Source organism: Xiphophorus maculatus, chromosome 12, assembly GCF_002775205.1.
Source record: "Xiphophorus maculatus strain JP 163 A chromosome 12, X_maculatus-5.0-male, whole genome shotgun sequence".
NCBI classification, from domain to species: Eukaryota; Metazoa; Chordata; class Actinopteri; order Cyprinodontiformes; family Poeciliidae; genus Xiphophorus; species Xiphophorus maculatus.
In genome coordinates this window covers 12139344-12163429 of record NC_036454.1, presented here as the reverse complement: position 1 = coordinate 12163429, position 24086 = coordinate 12139344, and the positions used below count along the sequence as shown (strand labels likewise).

Sequence of the window (24086 nt, the reverse complement as noted above, 5' to 3'; positions counted from 1 at the left end):
GTCACTGTCACAAATCATTTTCAGCCCTAAGCTTACAGTTGTGTAAATGCAGCAATTCTCTTCACTTCCTTTATCCACAAACAACTTAAAAGGGGAGTAAAGAGGCATCAGTTAGACAACACCTGATGGACCTGCACAACTGTTGTGTAGAAAAGAGAAAAAAAAACCTTGTGATCCAGGTTCTGTTATACAGGTGAGTAGTTTAAATCCAATAGAAAATGAAGGAACTATTAAGTTGTATTGAGCTACAATTCAATGCAATTTTATCTATAGCACCAATTCACAACAAATGTCTCAAGACACTTTACAAAAACAAATCATTTAAATTTCTGTGGTTTCTTACTCTAGAGAAGAAATGATATCAGACAGCCCTCTTTAGGTATTTTTTCTCAAATTTTCATCAATTTCAGCATTACTGACATCTTAGTTGGTGCAGTAGTGACTCTCTATGGGACTGACTGGAGACAAAGAAGAGGTAAATGGGCAGGCGTGCTCGTGAAGCTTTGGCAACGGGGGATTCTGATCACCTTTGCCCTCAATCCACCTGGCTAATGTCTGCTCCCTGGCTAACAAAATGGATGAACTGTTCCTTCTCAATTTAATAAACTCAGACTTCCATTGATCTGCCCGCAGTTTCACTGAAACCTGGCTCGGTGAACACACCCCCGAGAGTGCACTTCTAATGCTGGAGTTCCAGCTGCTTTTAGCAGACTGGAGCGCAGAGCTCTCAGGGAAAAAGATAGGAGGTGGAATCTGCTTTTACATAAACAAAGGCTGGTGTACATTCTTTATAGAGTGTAAAAACCCTTTTATTCACAGAGGGAGTTCTCCCTCCTTTGTTTTGGCCAATGTTTACATTCCACCACAAACCTGCACATCAGAGACTCAAAAAGCAGCTCACTGAGCTAATGAGAGATGTGGGAAAACACCCTCTCCAATAAACTTCCTAAATACAGACAGAATATCAAGTGTCCAATCAGAGACAAAAAACACGCAGGTCCGTTGTTACAAAGGTTTTAAAAAACATAATTCATACCATATTATCAACAGGGCCACTTTGAGGCATTCTGATCATTGTCTGCTTAGTCTCCTTCTGACCTACAGGTAGAAATTTTAAATTTCTAAGCCTGTTGAATAGGACTGTTAGGAAGTGGATGGAGCAGTCCAGCAGAAGTTACAGATCTGCTTTGACTTAACCGATTGGAATGTTTATGGAGCTTCAACCAAATAGTGAGTTTGCTGAATTTCATATATCAAGTTATGTTTATGCAGACAAAGATCTTTTCCACCTAAACAACGATACGCTTTTGTTCACTTCACAGCTGCGTCGGCTCAAGCAAGAGTCTTACAGCAGGAAGGATCGGGCCTTGCATGCAAGCCAGGAACAAACTGACCAAAGAGATCAGGGCAGCTAAGAGAAGCTACAACAATAAGCTAGACAACAGCTTCTTAGCAGATGAGCCCACATCTGCTTGGAATGGTTTAAACATTTTTACTAACTACTGGAGCTCATCCTCTTACCCTGAACAGAATCCTTGTCTGGCAGACACCTATGACAGCTTCTACTGCAGGTCTGAAAGGCAGCCATTCACACCTCCCACCAACCCATCCACATCTCACTCTGCGGCAAAAGCTCCCGAGACACCAACCACCCTGTTCTCCTTAGATCCCCTGCCTAGACATAAGACCTCAAGAGAAACATGTTAATTTGCTCTTTCAACCTATCAATGTCTCTTTCTCATTCCTCAGAACCTGTATTGACCAACTAGCCCTAGAAATCTGAGTGAAGACAGGTATCTGAAGCTCTGTGAAGTTTCCTCCTGCTTCATCTTGGTCCCCAAGAAATGCAACATCACAGGATTAAATGACTCCAGGTCTGTCACACTGTCTGTGGTTATGAAATCATTTGAGCAACTGAAGGACATTACAGGCCCCTGCAGTTTGCTTACTGGTAAATGATGCTGTCAACTTGAGTCTACACATTATTCTGCACCACTTCAACTACCCAGGGACATGCACAAGGATCCTGTTTATGGACCTCAGGTCAGGGTCAACACCATCTACCCAGACATCTTTTAACCAGGGTTTTTGCAAGTTTCAGTAAGTTAAATTTAAGGCTTTTTAATTAGGCCCGAGCAGCAAAGCGCTGCGAAGGCCTATTGTATCTGTACTGTTTCTTATTATTACGATTCTGCCCCCCTAAAGAGGAGCCTTTTTGGGGGCTTTATCATATTCAAAAACTCACCAAACTTGGCGGTGGCGACTAGAAAATGTAAAAATTTTGAATTTTAAGGTTGTCGCAAAAATCGCAAAAAAAATTGCTGAACGGCGGCAACTAGCAATTTTCTGTTGACACAATGGTATGAACGTACTTCATCGTAGAGACATGAAATTTGGTACACTTGTAGAGCTCACCAAAAGACTCAGAACTTACATTTAATGTTATAAGCCAACTATCACAGGAAGTCGGCCATTTTGTATTGAACCTCCATTTTTTACCTCGATTTTGACGTTTACAGCCTTCGTATTTGATCGAACTCCTCCTAGGGATTTCGATTGATCGACTTCAAACTCGGTCAGTCTGATCATAAGGCATGTTTGATTTAAAGTTATCAAATTGGTGAGTTTTGGAGCATGTTGAAGGGGGGTTAGCAGGGGTCAAAGTTCACCTACTCGCCATGAAACACGAAACTGTTATATTTCCTATACAAAAACACATAGAGGTATCAAACTTTCAGTGATTGATCGTCATCGGGTGTCCTAAAATACCCTGTGGTGAAATGATGATATCACTTAGGCCACGCCCCCTGAGAACAGGAAGTGTCATGTTTTACTGTGAACGGTCGCTATCTTAGCCCTTTGACCTAATCAACATGAAACTGTGTCCAGAGACAGAAGACATGTTGGTGTGTTGTGGATTCCAACCCCGACCGGCTTTGACATAGCTGGTGGGCGTGGCGGCGTGGCGAAGTGACCTGTAACGCCGTTGCCATACGTTTGGCTCTGAATTCCACAATTTCGGGCCCAGCTGCTCCAAACTCACTAGGATGGATCCTTATCCACCCACCGACAGGAATTCATAACAAAATTTGGTGGGCGTGGCCTAATTTCTCTATAGCGACCCCTAGAGTATTTTAAATGAACAGCCCTAAGCCATGCTTTAACCTAGAATTACGAAACTTGGTACACATGTGTATCTTGTCAGGACGTACAAAAAAGTCTCTTAGAGCCATGGTCGAAACCCAACAGGAAGTCGGCCATTTTGTCTTGAAGGTCCATTTTGGACCTCGAGTTTGACGTTTACAGCCTTCGTATTTGATCGAACTCCTCCTAGGGATTTCGATTGATCGGCTTCAAACTTGGTCAGTCTGATCATAAGGCATGTTTGATTTAAAGTTATCAAATTGGTGAGTTTTGGAGCATGTTGAAGGGGGGTTAGCAGGGGTCAAAGTTCACCTACTCGCCATGAAACACGAAACTCTTATATTTCCTATATAAAAACACATAGAGGTATCAAACTTTCAGTGATTGATCGTCATCGGGTGTCCTAAAATACCCTGTGGTGAAATGATGATATCACTTAGGCCACGCCCCCTGAGAACAGGAAGTGTCATGTTTTACTGTGAACGGTCGCTATCTTAGCCCTTTGACCTAATCAACATGAAACTGTGTCCAGAGACAGAAGACATGTTGGTGTGTTGTGGATTCAAGCCCTGACCGGCTTTGACATAGCAGGTGGGTGTGGCGGCGTGGCGAAGTGACCTGTGACGCCGTTGCCATACGTTTGGCTCTGAATTCCACAATTTCGGGCCCAGCTGCTCCAAACTCACTAGGATGGATCATTATCCACCCACCGACAGGAATTCATAACAAAATTTGGTGGGCGTGGCCTAATTTCTCTATAGCGACCCCTAGAGTATTTTAAATGAACAGCCCCAAGCCATGCTGAAACCTAGAATTACGAAACTTGGTACACATGTGTATCTTGTCGGGACGTACAAAAAAGTCTCTTAGAGCCATGCTCTAAACCCAACAGGAAGTCGGCCATTTTAGATTGAAGTTCATTTGACCTCGATTTTGACGTTTACAGCCTTCGTATTTGATGGAACTCCTCCTAGGGATTTCGATTGATCGGCTTCAAACTCGGTCAGTCTGATCATAAGGCATGTTTGATTTAAAGTTATCAAATTGGTGAGTTTTGGAGCATGTTGAAGGGGGATTAGCAGGGCTCAAAGATCCCCTGTGATTGACTGTGTAATATGTTACACAGTCAATTACAAAGGGGATTATTTTGTCATGTGTAAGGCAATGCTGCCCTCTGGTGTCGAATTACTGAAATAATGAAACTAGTTCAGTAATTTCAGTAATTCGACACCAGAGGGCAGCATTGCCCTACGGAATGACAGTTCAATGTTGAATTGAAAAGGAAAAAATTAAATAATTTGTAATTCTAACACAAAAACTCACAGAGACACCAAAGTTTGAGTTATTGATCATTATCTTGTGTCCAATAATATCCAATGGTCAAATGATGACATCACGTAGGCCACGCCCTCTGACAACAGGAAGTCTTGTATTTTACTGTGAACGGTCGATAGCTTCTGCACCAAACTTTGCACGAGTGACCCTGGTGGGATCCTTGACGACCCTATGTCATCATATTATGACGTCATATAAGCCCCGCCCCCTCAGAACAGGAAGTGCCGTTTGTTTACTTGGAAAGCTCCGTTTATGGCTCTCTTGACCTAATCAAGATGATTCGGATGATAAACTCTGTCAATGCTCGCTGCTGGCTGAACCGTGTGGGCGTGGCCAAATGGCGAATATCATTCCCTCGCCATATGCATACGTTTGGCTCTTATTCAGGCATAGATCATCCGATTGGCGCCAAACTGGATCTGTATGACCTTTGTTCACCTCTAAAGAGCCCAACGGGTTTGAAATGTAATTTGGCTCCACTGCGCCCCCTAAGTTAATACATGGGTTGTATCTCCTCGACGCATCGACCGATCTGCGCCAGATTTTTTGACAGTCGTCGGGGAGCGCTGCCGAACGCATTCACGCGTGTCGCCTGGTGGACGGGCGGGGAAAATGCGCGACAGCTTCTGCGGTGGCTGGCGGGCGGCGGTGCTGAAAACTGCGGCGGAGCTTCTGCGGTGGGGAGTTGGCTGCGGCTCTGGAAATTGTGCGAGACCTTCTGCGGTGGCCGGAACCCCCGCGGTGGCCAATAGGCCGGAGCGGCGCTTGCTGCGAGGGCCGCCCGAGGCTGCTTGCAGCTTTAATTAACTTTTATGACCATTATGAATGAACTTTAAAAGCAACAAAACACCAGGAATATCATATATTTGAGCTCATCCCCTTTGGTACCAATCTCAGTTTCAATGGTTTTGAGTTGGGCAAGTTTTTTTTCTTTGTACAAAGTGACAGAGTAAACTGGGGCTTATAGGATCTATAGGATCACAATGATTTGCCTTTACAGTAAAAGAGTAGCAAATTCCTCATTTTGAATTCTTACATTTTTAGTGGTTACCAGTTAATTACTAAAATGCAACTCATTCAAGTAGTAATAAGGATAAACAATGTTAAAATCCATTAAAAATTCATTTAAAGTTATAATTTTATTCAGTTATAGTACTAATTAATTGATCTCTTTTAGCACAGAACCAGTCCAGAACACAGTGACGTGCGGTGAGGTTTATAGCTGGTGAGGCACTGCCTTACGATTTATAAATATAGACACCATGCTATGTGTGTCACCATGTTATTGTTTACGTGCAGAAATTTCGTGCATGCATACAACGCTGGAGGGCAAAATGACTATTCTTTTACATGTCATCCATAGCCGCGTTCACTAAGTGAAACTTAGAAATGTAGGTATTAATTTCGTGCTATGATCCACAGCAAGGGAAAAACCGAAACCACTTTCTCGCTCTGTATCGGCCAAGCTACACGCAGACTTGTATATTAATCCTTTTGAGAATCATCAAACTGCCTCAAAGCAAACCTCTCAGCTCCGGTGTTGGTCTTCCGTTGAGTTATTATGTCCTGCTTCAATTGAAAATCCACTTTAGAAAACTGTTTAAGTGTAGAAATGTAGTCTTCCATGTTGACGTCGGAAGACAGGAGAAAACAAATATATTGTTGTACTTTACTTGTTTATTGCATGTGGCTAGCTTGCTGTCACACTGCAGTTGTGGAGTCAAAAAACCGATGCCTGGGATCATGAGCGCCCCCTTCCATAAGGCAAGAGAACTGCCTGCCTCACCTCGAATCTGTTCTCTGCCGTTTATGATCGCTCCTCAGCACACAAAACACATTACACACACAGTTGGTGACATAAAACACAGTACTTTATATATATAAGCTAAATTATGGAAAATCAGTTCATATATTAAATGTTTTTTAACCATTTTATTGGCAACGTACAGACAGGAGGAACATGCTCTCAACGAATGGCAGCCAGTGCAGTTACCGAGAGGTTGCGCAAATCCCAGGTGAGGCTCAGCTCACTGCTGCCTCACCAGCTTCGCTTCCAAGCATTTGAATGGGAAACTGCAAAAATTCAGCGATTTTGAGGAAAAAATAAGCAAGATTGGTTAAGCTAAATGAAAAATAAATACTTTATAGTACAAACCGCAGGGTGAATATAACAATATAAATAATTTTATCATTACATATTATTTTTTCATGATGACAGGTGAGGCTCTGTCTCACTTGCCTCCCCTAACCGCACGTCACTGCCAGAACAGTGTACTATCTAGTACGAATTAAATTAAATTAAGACCTCATTTGCACGGGATGTCACAATTTAATGTTTTGCTTCCATATTTAATGAATGAACTTGTGCTAAAATATTTTTAATTGCTGATTATAAACTAACACACCCACACAGCTTTCATGTAATGGTTAATAGACAAAATAAAGTTATATTTTAAAATCCCTAAATATTTTTACACAAGTTAGCTTTAAGAAAATAAATTGCACTTATTCATTACGTATTTTAAAATTAAAACACAGGGACATGATGCATTTTAATTTGATGTTTTGTTCAGCTAAATTCTTTTCCTACTTTGCCTCAGGCCCTTCATGCCATTGATAAAAATCTAAATAGTAAAAGAAACCTGAAAGCAGGGTTAGTGTAACACTAAATGGCAACCTCTGCTTTGTGGCCAAAGAGTGCATTATTTCCTCTGTCAGATGGGATTATGGGCAAGGTCACACAGCAGGTAATAAAAGTAGTCACTCATGTTTGCAGGTTTTGTTTGGAAAAAGAACATAAAAAACACTGAAAAACCAAAAAAACCAGCAAAAAAGAGAAACACCTGAGTTGAGAACAGGAGAGACACGAAGAAGAAGCAGGGATAAACTGTGAGAGTAGTGAAAAAGATGGGGTAGATTGAAAACATGTGTTCTAGGTGTCCGGGACGCACCAGTAGAGCTGAAAATAAGGAGTAGAACAGTTGCATTGTAGCTTCATTTGAGAGGACACACTCGACCGTCTGTTCTCTAAAGAACTCCTTGTACAGAGACAAGGCCTTCTGGGAACATTGCTATCATCTTAAAAGACCCTCTCTTTCTTTTACTCCATTTCAAATTCTGGTTCTCTCTCTTTCTTTCACTTTCTCTCTCTCTCTGGTGCTCTCAACTCTCTTCTCCCTCCTTGAGCTGAGGGTGAGGTCATTAGGGAGAAATGGTGATATCTTTAAAGGGCCTTCTGTGGCTGAAAGAACACCATTGGCAAAACCCACAGGATCCAAGTGATGAATCAGTGGTCACAGAGCACAGAGGGGATATAGGAATTTAAGTGGGGTTACAAATGTGTGTGTGCATTCATGTATATGTGTCTGTGTCTATTGTGCAGATATTAAGACTAAGTGACAACACATGGGGTAAATTTGGGATTTAAAAGAGGTTACTTTTGTCCGTCTCTCTGGAGACGGACAAAAGGTGTTCCTAATTTAATACTTGATTAGTTGAAGTAAAGATCAGAGTGAAAATCCTTTACTGGGAGGCTTAAATATATGTTGGTGATTCAAATGCAATTCTAAAGAACTCAACCTTATGGTGCATAATGGAGTGTGCTAACTTTGGTGCAAAAGAAATAAAATTGTGTACTGAAAGCCTCTGCAGATTATAAAATGTATAAGGTCAGATTATTGCAAAAGTATTCATGCCCCATTCATCTTTTTCACATTGTCATGTTATGACTAAAACTGCCTGGACCTAAAACCAATTGAGAATCTGTGGCAAGAACTGAGGTCTGATGTTCATAGACATTTTTTGCTCATACAGAGAATAATGGACAAAGACTTCAGTCTCAAGATATGCAAAGCTGGTAGAGACATAACCGAAAACTTGAATTTCAAATGGACCTTGTACAGATTTTTGCTTCTCAAAGATGAACTACTTTATGTTGGTGTATCACATGAAATTTCGAATACATTTTTTGAACTTTGTTGTTGTTGCCAGACCAAAACATAAAAAAAAGTTGAGTTTTTTGTGTGGTACTATAGATGGCAAAAATGGAAGGGTGTGTCACTTCCATTTATGTGACACATTTATGTGAATAGAGGGTACTCTATTCACAGATAAAATGCTTTAAAATCTATAAAGTGTTAGTCTGAAGAAAGCATTGCTAAACAAATCCAATGCAGAGATCCCATTGGAGATCAATGCATACAATTGTGTTAATTGACTTCAGTAAGTAGAATGGTGCTCCATTATGGCAAAGGGAAAATCAACAAAAAGGAGAAAAAAGAGAATCACCTGAGGCAGAAAACCATTTCATCACTTTACAGCTGAAACTTTTAGGTATGCTATTCTTTTCTCCATCTACTTTTGAAGGGCGTTACGGTTAGTGTTTTCCATTAGGCAGTAGAGCAACTATACTTACATCAGTCATTCAAGTGAGATTCAAAATGTAAAGTGTTAGAAAGCTTTAACCCATCAGGAACAGCAGTAATTTCACCTGTATAACCCAGTTGATTTTTATATGTGCAATTTTATGGCTAAAACCAATCACACTCTCATTAATGGCATTTTCTGTTGCACAGACGTGAACTTCTATGAGTGACATTGTTAAAGGTAACCTTTGATGAGTTTGAGCAATTTTGGCCGATCCTAAAAGACTACATGAAAGTACTGCGAGCCCACAATTATTGTAAATATTGTCACCCAAGAGTATCAGCAACTTCAGCAATACGAAGCTCCTGCTCTGCACACAGTTTACATATCTGTGGGCTAGGATAATAAATCCATAATGATGCTTCAGAGACTCGATGCAAAATTAAACATGTTCTTTTTCCTCCACTGTTGCACGATAAGCTAATAAGCGTGCAATAATCTTTCCTCCAAATCCATATCCAAGTCTATAATAAGAAGCAGTTTCTAAAAGAACAATAGCAACTTTCAGGTTTGCCTGCATATAACTGAGTGTACATATACAGAACTGTTCCATTAAGGCATTGGAGGCTAGTCAAAGAACAACAGTGAATAAATGGTGTAATGACAACCAATAAGCACACAAGGACTAGGCGTAAAGTTACAGAAACACTTCAAAGAGGGTTTCTTTATAAAACATTCACACTTGTTACCCAGTACACTACTGTACAGTTGTTGTATTTGTATTTTTGCTACCAATTTTTAGGTGTACATAGTGCTACACACAAATCTGGCCTGTATGGAAGAGAAATAAATATAAAGATATTTCACGAGCCACATACAGGAAAACGGCAAACATAAAAAGGTGCTTAGGTTGGAGCTTTGAACTTTTCAGCCTACATGCAAAGCCATGTGTGTGTCAGTAAAATAACACACATCATCCTAAATACCATCATCCAAAGAGGCATGTTTTCCCTTGGCATGGCCAGTGTCACTGGACAGAGTTCATTCAGAAAGCAAACTTGTTAGATTTTGCAAAATACTTGAGAATCAGATGGGAGTTCACCTTGAAGCAGACAATGACTCTAAACACAAACTGCCAGAGAAGTATATGTTTAGATCAAGGCAAGTTTAGATATATAGAACCATTCATGCACCAGGTAATCCTAAGAGCTTTACATGATGTAACAGGGAAGACATAAAGAAAACAAAGCACAAGTATAAAAGTATTACCGAAAGGAAAAACATGTTAAAATACAGATAGTAAAGGCACAAAAGAAACTTATGTTTCAAACAGTTCATTAATCAGATTGAAAAAAAGCTGCAGTGAATGAAAATGTTTTTTGTCTTGATCTTAGGGAACCAGCAGGTTTACAGGCAGTTTGTTCCAAAGCAGAGTATAGAAACTAAATGTTTCTTCACTTTGTTTTGCTCTGGTTCTGGGAATGTTGAGTAAACAGGTCTATGAAAACCTAAGGTTCCTACATAGTTCATATTTGGACCAACAACTCAAAAACCAAAAGCCAAGACCATTTAGTGCTTAAAAACTTTTCTTTGACAAATGGGGAGTCACTGTAGTGTTAGGAACCTTTATCATATGATCCATGTTCCTGGTGTTGATCAGAACTCCGACAGGAGCTTTTAGTATTATCTGCTGATTGATATTTTATTTACTTTTACACAGATCAGTAAAGACACTGTTACAGCAATCCAATATACTAAAATAAAAGCATGCAGCATTTTTTGTGTCCTGTTTTGACAGGATTTTTTTTTTATTTTGATAATGTACTTTAGAAGATAGTAAGCCTATTAAGTATTACACTTTGTGTGCCTGCTAAAATTAAGATCTGTCCAGAAATACACTCAGCTTCCTTGCATACTCTGTGTTCTGTGAGTCTCGTTAAGCACTGGTCTTAAACCTTGCATTTTCTTCAGATTAGAAACATTGGTTTCTTTCAAAGCATAAGTGTGTTTGTTAGAATAGCCCAGTGAATTGAAAATCTGCGGAAAGACTTAAACATTTAAAAAAGATAACTTGGCAACCATTTCAGATGTCAAAGCTGATAACAACCTAACCTAGAAGACTTTAAAATACAAATGCAGCAAAATGTGTTTTTTGAAAGTGCTGACTCTTTGGGGTAAATTCATGTCACTTAAGTTTTGAAAATGTTATGATTTATATTTGTAAACATTTTAACTATGACTCCTTTTATTCAAATTCACAATAACTACCAACTTTGTTTTATTATATCATATAAAATTCATATAAAAACACAACAAAGTTTGTGGTTGAAACCTAGACATTTAGTCTATACTGTTAGAGTGAATACAACCCACCTAATTGAGATTGGCCATGATGGAGAGTTGACACCCTGACAGGACTGTATCTGAATTCAGTTAGTTGCTTTGTTTTACAAAGAAGATATTCTGCCTGTACCTTTGTGCTCCAATTTCAATTTTGAACACAAGGAACTGTAGAGACCAACCTCAGAACAAACACAATAAACTGGACAGATAGATAAACAACATGCTGACGCACCAATAGGCTTTGAACAGGCAACCACACTAACAAAAAGCAAAATTATACTGTGTAGTGTGATGCTTTCGACTATCACTAAGGCACATTATAAATGAGACATAGGCTGTTTGTAGCCTAATGTTAAGGTTAATGGTCTGGAAAAAGAGAATAGTGAATGAGAAATCATATACACAAGCAGGCAAACTGGCATGAAACTGAAATAGAAATATATATATATTTCATTTTGAGTAAATATGTTCATATGATAGTATCAGTCCATGTCTATATGAATGTTTTGGAGAGCGTAACGTTTTAGACTTCACCATATTGTTAATAATTTATTATAATCCTTCCCTGCAGGGAGGTCAATGATACCATTAGAGCAAATGAAAAAAATAAGTCACATTACCCCACCTCTCTAAATTAGAACAATTATGTTGTGCTCTGGTAATTATTAGCCTTACATTATGTAGTCTCTTATTGTTGTGGAGGGAAGAGTTAGCAATAAAAGACAGACAAGTGAGAAAAGTTAATTAACTCACCAAAATCGGAATCATAGAAGAGAACGAACTTCTGCCAGCTGTATTCAGACACCACCTGCATGATAACTTCGTTGAGGAACACAGGTGGGCGAACCATAAGGGTGTAGTCATCAGCTCCAGGAATACGACTGGTGGGTGGACATGTCGAGCGCGGCGTTCCCACTGGAGAGCGTTGGATATAGAGATGGGGTATATGCATGGCATCGGCCAGCGTTTGAAGGCTACCTGCTGACATGCAGCCAATAGAGCTGACCAGAGCCAGGATACCACGGTTCATCAGCTCACAAGCTAGATGGAAGGGTAAGGAGAAAAGGAAAAGAAAAAACAAAAGAAGAACTGGTTACTTTACATTCTACTATTACATATTTTATAGCACAAATTGTCATGTTTATTATTTATTTATGGTAATACAGTATGTTTCCTTCTGCAGTTTATCACATTACAGCAGCCACTTGAGGAGGCATGGAAAGCCTAGCATGTAGTTTTATGTTGTTTCCACAAAGACTAAACATGTGATTTAAAGCCTTAGGTGGTCATAATCTATTCAACCAGCCCCAGGTAAACAAAAGATGTACAGTCCTGTTTGTGGTCTAGTTCACTCTAGATTGACTAGCTCTTACTCTGAGATGATAGACTCAAGAGGATAACTCTGTACTCTGAGTATAGAGTCTGTACTCGGAGTCTGTACTCAGAGTACAGAAAATGGACTCAGGACTTAGTGGATTGGTGCCAGCAAACCACCTCCTGTTCAATGCGGAGAAAACAAAGGAGCTAGTGGTGGGGATTTGTGCAGGTGTAGACCTACCACACTGACGCCAGTAAAAATCTAGGGAGTTCACTTGACATACTTGAAATAGTAGACACTTAGAAGTGCCTGGGTGTTCGCCTGAACACAAACTGGGCTGGACTGATAAAAATGGTGCTCTTTACAGGAAGGACAGACCAGATTCTCCATGCTAAGGAGGCTGAGGTCTTTTGGAGTGGACTGGGCACTAATGAAGACTTCTTTATGACTTTGTGGCGGCATCATCCATCTTCTAGTATGTTGGAGTAGCACAGCCCCAGCTCTAGAGGAGTTTAGCTGGGGGGTGCATTGGCTTATTTGGGGGTGGGTGGGTGAGTGGGGACTTTAATATAAATTCATAAACAAACATTTCTGTAACTTCTCAAATAAAAATAACCATTTTTATTAATACAAAATAAACAAGGTGACAGTGACGTATAAAATGCCGAGTAATTATGCTCAAATTTGCATAAGCGCTGGCTCATATGTTGCAAAACTCTAAGAATCTAATGTTCTCAACCTCTGAAGTCTATTTCTTTAAATGCAAAATCAATCCACTCAAGAGTAGCAACAGTATTACTCAAAAGAATAAAAAAGCACAGTGCAGTAAAACTACTAGGTACCATGTGTCCCAAAAAGTTACTCAAGTATGTAACCAGTACAGTACAATCCACCTTTGAACATAAATAATAACAAAACTAGTAGCCTGTTCGTGTTAAAAAGCTTAACGTGATATAATGGCATTACCAAGTCATCGATTAGGAAACATTACCTGGATCCAACAGCATTACTCAACTCACTCGGTCATTTAGGGGGGAAACTGTGCAAAGTTATTTTCTTTTTGCTGGTTTGCTGCCATAATGCTAACACACACCAGCATGCCGCTCTGCATAGTAGCAGCAGGTCTCCTCTGCACAGGTGTTAAAACTGGCGGGGCCGCGCAAGCGTCGTAGCGCTCATGTTGCGTTTAAAGGCGGCTCCGAAAAAACACGTTATCACATGTCAATGGATTGAATTGTTGTAACGGCTGAAAAAAGTGCCGGAGAGAGAGGGCATACATACGGGGAGTGCTGAATGTGTGTCAAATCTACTGTATCAAATCGAAATAGGAATAGTAGTTAGCCACTTAGAGGTCAAATATAATAATAAAAAAAGCAGCTTCCAGACCAGGGTGGGAACAGCTCACTTTCTGAGCTGGTGATACCGGCCCATGTTGCAGGGCCTGGAGGAGCAACTTATCTACAGCTGAAAGCAGATGGATAAGCTCTTCAGAAAGCCCAGTTCTGTCCCAGGATGCACCGTCCACCCAGTGAAGGTGGTGGGACACAGAAAAAACACCTATCAAACTCAGTGGGTGGGATTAGAACAACTTCTATATAAAACTCAGCAGTTCAAACAAGTCAAGACAACATCTTTGAAGTTTGCTATTACTCTGGGTCAATATAACTTCAATACTGTCACCTTTTCTATATATACAGAAAAAAATTAAAACAATCATTTTATTTCTATATCAATCTAGAAAGGCTCAAGCGAGATGAAGAATGGTTAAGGAGATTTACTAGGCACTAAAAAAAACAATTATAAAACAAAATGAGTCGTTTCAGATGTTCATTGTCAATGACAGTCAAGCAGTTTCTGAAGCTATTTTATCAGTGAGTGGAGACATGGATATGTTGAAAATAAAGGTCATTAAATGGAAAACCAAATACTACAATAGAATGCTCTTCAACCTCTCACTATGGCCGCATATTATGATTTAAAGAGTTAAAGTATTGCGCCTTCTTACTGGGCTTTATCATTAATTTTTCAGTTGTTTGTGCTCTACTGACTGAAGCTTCCTCATCTGAGAGACAATGTGTGCCAACCTTTTCTCCCCCGTGGGCTTCCGGTGCTATCAGAACACCTCTACCGCCTACCAACTCCCCTGTTATCTCTCTTCTTGTCAAAAAGAACCCCTCTGAGTGCATACCTTTCAGTCCCAATCATTTCATGGCCATTTTCATTTTAATTGCCCCACAGCACCACAGAATGCTCTGCATTGTCCTCAGTCTGGAGTCACACGTCCTCTCTTCTTCTTTTTAACACACTTTCTTCACAATTTCCATCACCACCCTCAACTCTTATATTAGGATCCTTACTAAGAAATATTATTCTCCCTCGTGTTCTGTTTGTTTTCTTAACACCAGTGTCTACTGATTCAGTTGCTCATTCTGTTGCTAAATTTTTCTCCTGATTTATACCCACTCTTACTTTTCTTTGTCCTCAGTTCAAAACTTCTAACAACATGACCTCCCACATTCTGTCCTGATGTCCTTGTGCCTGCTTTTCATCCCTCATCCATCTTGATCTGTATTTCACTTCCACTCCCATATTGCTCTTGACTGTGTCCTTCACTGTTAAAAGTGTTACTTTACCTTCTAGTAGAATAAAATCTCATCAGAGTGCCGCTAGATAAAACAACAAGAAAAAGAAAGCAGTAAAAGATATTTTATAAAATGTGAATAGAAAACACCTTGATTTGCACCCTGGGCAGTCTCAATGTATATTAGCACTTTAAAATACACAATAAACACTGTTTAATGCCACTGGGAGTATTCTGTTGACAGTGCAGAAATGGAGCCAAAAGAAAGAAAAAGAAGAAAAAGGGGAAAAAACAAAAAATATCTCAAAGAAAGCGCTTAGCGAGACACATTTATGGTGCTGAGAAAGGCAGAAAAAAACATTGCATGTGTGCATACATGTGTGAAAGCACATTAGAGCTACTAAATATGACAACTACTGTAGCTGTTAGTTTGCACAAAAGCTGTATATCTAAAATCTCAAGTTAGTTTGTGAATACTTTTCAAATTGTCATGCTGTGTTTCATTTATGTCCATAGCAACTGAAGAAAAGCCTTTTCTGACAAAAAAACAAATACAAACACTCAATGTATCAGTGTTATGTAACACATTAAAGTGAGTGAACTGATGAGCAGTATTCACTGTTTTTGAGAGCACTGAACTCAATAATGCTGATTCTTTCATAACATAGATGGACTGAGCAAAATTGTCACATGCATCATTTCACAGCTCTCTGTTTAGAGGAAACTAAAGATATAACCTTTGCATCTGTTAGGCAAACTTTTACTACTTTATGCAGGAAAGATTTGCAACATTTCCTTTAACAGAGAACAGCTTGGTGACTTGTGTGACCATTTTCCTAACATATACTACGTCGTGGAGACTGACTGCTACCTAAGGGCCCAAAGCCTGGACCCCGTAAGAAGATGCTGTGTTGTGTTTTGGGTTTGTCTTAGGACTATGGCGTGAATTTAGCCTAGATTCGGTTTAGCGTTAAGCATATACTGGAAAACATTAGATTAAGGTACAGGTCAGGGTTAGACTACAGAAACGAATGGAAAAAATGGAAGCCAATGCAGAGTCCTTGTGAAGATAGAAAGACACACTATATGTTCATGTATGCTTGCACATGCAACGTTCAGGCTCTTTTCACACTCACCATTTCTCTCAGTGGAAACAAGTTAATGATATTTGTGGCTCTTAAATTAAATAGATCTAAATAAGACAGCAAGGCACAGATTGTGAATGGTACACAATTTTGCAGTCGATATGCTAACTGTTTGGTTGTCACTCCAACTGTTTTTTTAGTGAAACCTGGCTAATTTGGAATCAATGTCTTTAAATAAATGAACACAAATCATTGTGCTTATAATAGCCTAAATATTGTAAGGAACAATTTTTCATGAGTCTAAGCTGAACAACGTTAGTTCAGTCATCCATTTCCCTGGACATTGATGTAGAAGATTAATGAGCCTAAGTGAAAGCAGTTTTAATCTAACTGGCCATTCCATAAGTCCACATTTTTAGGAATTAATTAAAGTGTAACAATATATGATTAAAATTCACTAAGTCATAGAATATTTCTTTGATTCATTTTCTGTCCAGGAGTAACTTAATAATTAAGCCCATACATGCCTTTGGGGATCTAGGAGAGGAACATTGCACCTGTGGATTCACATTAGGTGTGAATTGCTGTTGCGTGTGAGTTTGCATTCCTCTATATGTTAGAGGTGACTATGCCAGCCGTTGTTGAAAGACTTTGTGCAGACTCCACTTCCACATTACAGTGGTCATGGTAACTAATGCTAGTGTAGCTATAGTGAATTAGCTTAGCATTATCAAGACTTTGGCTAATAGAAGGCTTCGCTAATCCGCTATTTATTAGGGCACTTTGGAGAATTAGTGCCCTCATCCCCTCTACATCACACACTCTTTAGTCTGTGGGGGGCTTCTAAGCACTCAGCTCATTAATACTCCTTGCTAATGACTTAAAGGACCCGTTGCGTTAACACAGGGTAACTTTACATCACTCTGATGTAGGGAACAGTTTAATGAGTAAAAATTGAAGGGGGAAATTAGTAAAAGCAAAATGAGAGGGCAGTAAGTTTGAAAAATTTGATCGTACTTAAGAGAAAAAAAAATACTTGTGTTTCAAGACTTTGGAAAGTGCGAATATTGAAATAATAGATACAAAAATCCACAATACTCCCATTTTGTGTTGCAAGATAGCATACACAGATTCTCAATGTTAAAAAACAAAAATCACAGCTGTGAACGGTGACTGCACTTTCAGCACAAAGCAAGTATGGACGTTTGGGCAGATATTTGTGTAGGAGTGCAAACAATGTGAAAATTTAGCCGCTTGGAATCTTTCACCTATCATCTCACTCAGCTAACCTCCAGTAACGCAAACTACACTGCAAGCCCCCACACAAACACATTATCTCCCTTAATGCTGTACAGATGGATTCTAAATCTTTGCAGGGTAACTCCCAGTAAATACAGTAAGTAAAGATTTGGCAAGTGGTCATGTCGAGGTATTCATTTAAAGAATGCCAAGTATGTAAGGCAGTTCGGTTGCTATCATGTTGATAGCATACCAGTAAACAGCGTTCCTTGTGAGCAGCATCACTGATGCTTACATTTGATGTTTTTAAAAACTTTTTGCTCTTCGAGAGAACTAGTTCAGTGTCTATCAATGACACTTCTTATGAAAATATTCAAGTCGAGGTCAACATGTACACATCAGCATGCTTCCACTGTTGGCCTCTGGGACTCTTAACGAGGTTCATCTAATTTGTAAATTTAATTGTTCGTAGCATATCGATTTTTACAATCAGTTCTGTTACTATTTTTTCATGACATGTCCCACATCAAAGCAGTAAGTTGCAAACTCAGACATTGTGCTTGCGTTGGTTTAAGCACATTTTCAAAAGTCATAACCAGGAAGACATGCTATTTTAACATGTTTTGTATGTCAGCGTGTATTGTACATTTGTCTTCTGCAACCAAGCATGCTATTGGGATCCTTCTCCTGCTTGTCAGTCTTTCAGAGTAAATGAACTGCAAGCACTTCACTCGCATTTGGGTGTGACTGACGTTTTTTATGCTTCTCTCCTGGCAGTTCTCTTCCCTTCACTCTCTGACACCCGCCATGCACTCTTTATCACACTGAGACATTGTCCTACAGTTTCTCTGGCCTGGTGACCTACCGTGGAAATTAGAGGGAAGGGAGCTGGACTTGAAGCAAGTAAATCAATACTTGAGGAAACCAATAAAAAAAAAGAGTTTGTCCAAAGCCCTAGAACATCTCTGAAGTTAAATACACTGAGAAACTGAAAATATTTTCACACGGATCAAAGAAATATCCTGTCCTTTAAACTTTCTGATTTTACATATTGCATGCACTACCTGTAACAGGTTTCACAAAAGAGGGTTGTTACGACCCGTCTAGGGGTGGCCAGATCATAACATGAAAGGTCCCTCCTCGTCCCATCCCAAACAGCCAACACATACAAAGTTAAACATTTTACAATGATATTTATTAAAAAATATATGTTTGATTTAAATATAACAAAAATGGAGCATATAACTTCAGAATGAGCTAGTGCCAAAACAACAAACAAAAGGAACTATCTAAATAATAATCAACTTACCTAACCGAAAATAAATAAACCAAATGACAAAAACTTACCTCCCTAACTAAAAAAAACAGGAAAGAACTAAGGCAACATAAATGGCAGCTCACTCCTACAAACTCCAAACCAAGAAGTTTAACAAACAAAACAAACAGTGTGGCCGGTTGACATGAGCAGAGGAGGGATCTTCCAGGAAGTCCACGTCAGCCGCTTTTATACTCCTCACATCCGGGAAGCCACCAATCGGACGTCCCCCGTCGTCCTCCAGGCACCAATCAAAAACAAGTACCTGCACACCTATTTACATAACATTTAACGACTCCAGTCGTAACAGGGTAGATAACCAAAAATATAAACTTCAAGTACTGAGGAACAGTAACACGGTATGTGTCGTAAAAGGAAATTAGCAGCAGACTATATTCATTGTTTGCAAAGTGCTAAATAGGTAGAAATTTACCAAAATCCTTACATTTTACAAGGCACGGAAAAATCTCAGTTCATACTACAAGCAGGTGCTGGTGCAGCTTAGATGATTCCAGGGCAGCCTGGCATGTGGGACTACCAAGAATTTCCCCAGTGGGACGGTGTATTAGTGGGCTGGTTGTTTAGCCTGTGGAGGAGGTGTCGTGCTCGCCGCCTCGTCATGCAGGCACTGTTGTTTTGCAGCACTACAATGCCACAAACAGCAGCATGTAAAATGTCTGACTTTTTATCTGCTTCAGTCAGCCATACCTGCTCAAGAGAGGATCTGAAAACACACGAATGAGTGCTACAGGCCTAGGCTGCTGACAATGAAAAACCGAGATCAGAAAAACTCATCTCATAAAGCCCACCCTACAAAAACTAAAGACTCAACAGTCATGAAAAGGACAAACCACCTAAAAGCTACATAAATTAATTCTTCTCCATTTGTCTCTCACATCCAACAGATTGACATGCTTTGCAATGGCTTCAGCACATCATCCAGGGCTGACCTAAGGTTGTGTGACCCTGGAAATGCCCCATGTTGATAGCGTACCAGTAAACAGTGTTCCTTGTGAGCAGCATCACTGATGCTTACATTTGATATTTTAAAAAACTTTTTGCTCTTCGAGAGAACTAGTTCAGTGTCTAGCAATGACACATCTTATGAAAATATTGAAGTCATTTGTGTTTACCGAGAGCCATGCCCAAAGGAGGATGATGATGTGATCAGCTGTGATGATGAGAATCGTCTGTGTATGTGGTTGTATCTTCAGTGCATAACGTTGATCCATTTCCCAACAGCTTTTTTTTCCTTGCGCATATTGTAAGTGTAAGCATCATTAATAGCAAAATGAATATAAGATGAAGGCCTGAGTATCAACTGGAATGTGCCATCTACTGCCTAATCCTTCTGTATCACCTGTTATGTGTGATGTTTCATAAATAATTGGAATGTAAATTGGAGCAAGTGCTGTATTTTTCAGTTTTTTAATAATTCAATTGCACTTCATTTTCATTTGGTTTAATTAATATTCAACGAACTGAATGGAAAATCAACATAGCACCATCACACTTCAAGTAAAAAAATACATATGACCAGCCCAAGAAAAACACTCAAGTAACAAGTTACCAAAATCCTACCATAGCCAGGACTGTATATATCCATCCATGTTTAAGATTTTATTTCCATGTCTAAAGACTTATGCTGTTGGGTGAGAGTGAGGATGACCTACTTGTATCTGTGAATTGTTTTGTGTATTGCTCTAGATCCACAGATTCAATCTGCTGCTATGCTCTGACATACACACTGCTAAGCATCGAACAGCAGCATGAGATGCTTACTCATACTGCTGGCGGGCTGAAAATACGCCCTGCTCTATAAATGCCTCACTGTGTGTCTGTGTGGATTTGTTGACTGCTGTTTGCTGCTATACAGTGCTTGAGGGAACTAACTCTTGAATTAATGTGGTCAGGGACACAGAATATGTTAAAGATAGCGTGGCCTTTTTGACTTGATTTTCAAGAAAATTATCAGCGTCACTCTATGACTGCTGACTATTCTATTTGATTAAAAATACAAGACTAGTGATTTCTTGCAAATTTAATCTGTTCCTAATCCTTAACTGCCATTTGGCTCCATTCTTTCTGCAATCTTCTAACTAACATTTAATGGGCAGATTACAAACTAAGATGTGGACCACATTTAACAACTTTTTTGCTTTTTGTCTATTTTCTTATGAGATAAATACGCCTCCTCTCCTGTCAGTTACCTCCCATTAAGCCTTTATTCAATTATTCATCAAAATTCTTCCAGGTACTGAATCCATTTTTAACAGAACTACCAGAAGAGCACCCCAGCACATATTTTTTATGTTTGTTTCTTGTTTTATTGTTATTTCTTGGAAATATCTTAGTTATGTTTCTTTTTTAGACAGCTTTTAATCTCATCCTTTTAATTTTTGTGTGCATCTTCTCCATGCTACATTATTCACTTAAATATGAGACATCTCTACTTTATAAGTGACTATTGTTAAATTAAGAATTTTACTACACTCAAAATAGAGCTCCTACTTTCTATCATCCTGCTCTCTATTAGCATTTTCCTTTTTAATACTCACTAATCCCTTTTTCTTTCACCTTTGACCTTCTATCTGGTCTCAACTAGTCCCTTAACAGTGTGTAAAATTGGTGCATTTAATGTAGAACAGTTAATTTTTTTCCCTTCATTAATCTATCCTTTTATTCATCTGCCCATCAACTCAATTATGTGTTAAATCCAATTAAATCATATCTTGTGCAGTTCCCCTCTACCATTAAAGCCCCTCACTCCACCTTGAGGTCGCTGCTTCACTGCTTCTTAAAATTCTGCTCCTCTCTGAAGAAAACTGCCAGCCACACTACTGTCTACTACTTGTTTTCTTTATCCTTTAAATTAATTGATCACAAGAAATAAGGTCAATATTTTCATAATAGGTATTTTCTCAAATAATTCATCCGGTCTCTTTGGCCATTTTTAAAAGTGCTTCTTAGTTTTTTCTTTAAGAAAATGGTAGAGCGGGCAGCCCATGTACAGAGGCTACAGTCCTCAAGGCAGTCGTCCTGGTTTCAACTCCTGACATCTTTTCCCCATTTCCTTTCTGCCCATTTCCTATTTGGTGACTGTTAAACACCTCCAGTGCCAAAAACAAATAAAAAGGGCAACAGTTTGACGTGATCAAATAGTTATCAATCCACAAGGTATTAATAATTTTTATTCACAATCTCAACTTTGAGATTCAAAGTGGATTTTTCTTTCAAAGTATGTTTTTATGTTTCTTAAGCCTATTTTGTTCCGATCTAAGTTTTATAAAAGAAATGTATTAATTTCTTGGCTGAAAACCGATAGAACTTGCCATCTGCCCATCTTTAGTATCTTCTAACGTTCTTGCTCTCCTGATCTTGAAAACATGACCATCATCCTCCTCACACTCACCTCTTTTCTTGTATTTTTCTTCTCTTCATCGTTTCATTATATATTGAAACAATCTACAATCGTCTCAATATATAATGAAACGATTATATATTGACACACATGTCTGTGACACATCTTCTCATGTGTCACGGATGTTTCATTGAATAGGGTGGCATATAATGTTTATATCAGTGACGTGTGGTGAGGCTCATGGCTGGTGAGGCACTGCCTTAATCAAAATCATAAGACCCCCTGTATGTTATTGTTTACATACGGAAATTTCGTGCATGCGGACAACATTGAAGCGCAAAAAGACTATACTTTCACATGCCATCCATAGGCGCGCTACCAAGGTAGAATTATTCCGTTAACTCAATGAAACTTGGAAATATAGATATTATTAATTTTGTGCTATGCTGCACAGCAAATGGGAAACCCGCTGAAGTACAACTCAAACCACCTTTTTCTCTCTCTCTGTATCGGCCAAGCTACACGTAGATTTGTTGAGTGTAACTTCCCTTATATACTGTATCACTACTAGCTCGCTGTTAGTGTCTCTTACTCTGCAGACGAGGAGTCACAATGTCTGGGATCATGAGCGCCCCCTGCCATGAGGCAAGAAAACTCACCTCGAGTCTGTTCTCTGCCATTTTTGATCGCTCCTCAGCACACAAACACGTTACACACACAGTTGGTGACAACAAGCACTGTACATTATATAGATAAGCTAAATGATGGAAAATCAGTTTATATATTAAAAGTTTTTTAACTAGTTTATTGCCGACATACAAACAGGGGGACTGTGCTCCCGTAGAATGGCAGCCAGTGCAGTTAGCAAAAGGTTGTGCATATCCAAGGTGAGGCTCAGCTCGCTGCTGCCTCACTGGCTTCGCTTCCGAGCATTTGAATGGGAAAATGCGAAAATTCTGCGACTTTGAAGAAAAAATAATCAAAATTGGTTAAGCTAAATGAAAAATAAATACTTCACAGTACAAAACACAGGACGAAAATAGCAATATGAATTATCTTTTTATATTATTCTTCCATTTGGCTCTGCCTCACCTGACCGCACATCACTGGTTTATATATACTTATATGTAGCTGCAGTGACAGTTTTATTCACACTGAGAGAGGTTCCTTTAAGGGGAGTACTTATTTTTTCTCTCCCTCTCTCGGTGAGAGAAAATAAGTACTCCCCTTGTAAGAACCTCTCTTGGTGTGAATAAAACTCACTGTAGCTTACAGTTCAACAGTTTATCTTCTTTCCCATTTCTTCTTTCCTTTGGCTATTTTTCCATCCCCCCTCAATCCTTTCAGAGACCTGACATCTTATATTTCTTTGTGTCCCAACTCAATCCATTCTGAAGTCAAGGAGATGAACGTGTCCCCTGGGAAAAAACTGTGCTTCTCTGTTTACGGCTGTGGGGCTTTTATTGCTATTGCTTCGCTAGGACAGAGGTACGCCCTTGTCTGGTTTTTCCCCATCATATCTTTACACTTGCTCTTAAATTTTCCTTTGGTTTTGGGTATTTTGTAAGTACAGTAACATTTGGTTTAACAGTTAATAATATCAAGAGAAGCTTGCCATTTTTAAAATGTTGCTACAACTGTGATTGTGCAGCTTAACATTCTGTATGAAATGCAACATTACTCTGTGCAACTGTTAACTTGTTAACTGTCAAAATAATCAAAATTTAAAGTAAATGGCCTGTCCTTGTATAGCGCTTTATCTAGACTCCAAAGTGCAATACACTTCTTTCAGTCATTCATCCACTCACACACACACACACACACACACACACACACATTGGGGCCTCTGACCACCAGCCTGCAAAGCAGATGAAGTGTTATGACCAGAATAAGAGTCAAAAATGAGAAGCAGGTATTTGATTCCCATGCAACCCATGGATTACACGAACTAATTTCACCATCGCCTCTAAAGATGGTGTCCTTAACGAGGATATGCCTAA

General features: G+C 39.3%; 1 protein-coding gene across 3 annotated transcripts in view; it reads right to left on the bottom strand.

Annotated features, from left to right (window-relative positions):
• Nucleotides 1–24086, bottom strand: part of grid2 (glutamate ionotropic receptor delta type subunit 2) — a 452662-nt gene that overhangs the window by 199530 nt on the left and 229046 nt on the right. For all 3 annotated transcript variants that reach the window (XR_002753592.1, XM_023343824.1, XM_023343825.1), the window contains exon 3: nt 11941–12228. Coding sequence is in view for 2 of the 3 variants with exons in the window: in XM_023343824.1 (XP_023199592.1) it covers nt 11941–12228 (288 nt within the window). In the remaining variant the exon portion in view is untranslated. The remainder of the gene's footprint in view (nt 1–11940; nt 12229–24086) is intronic.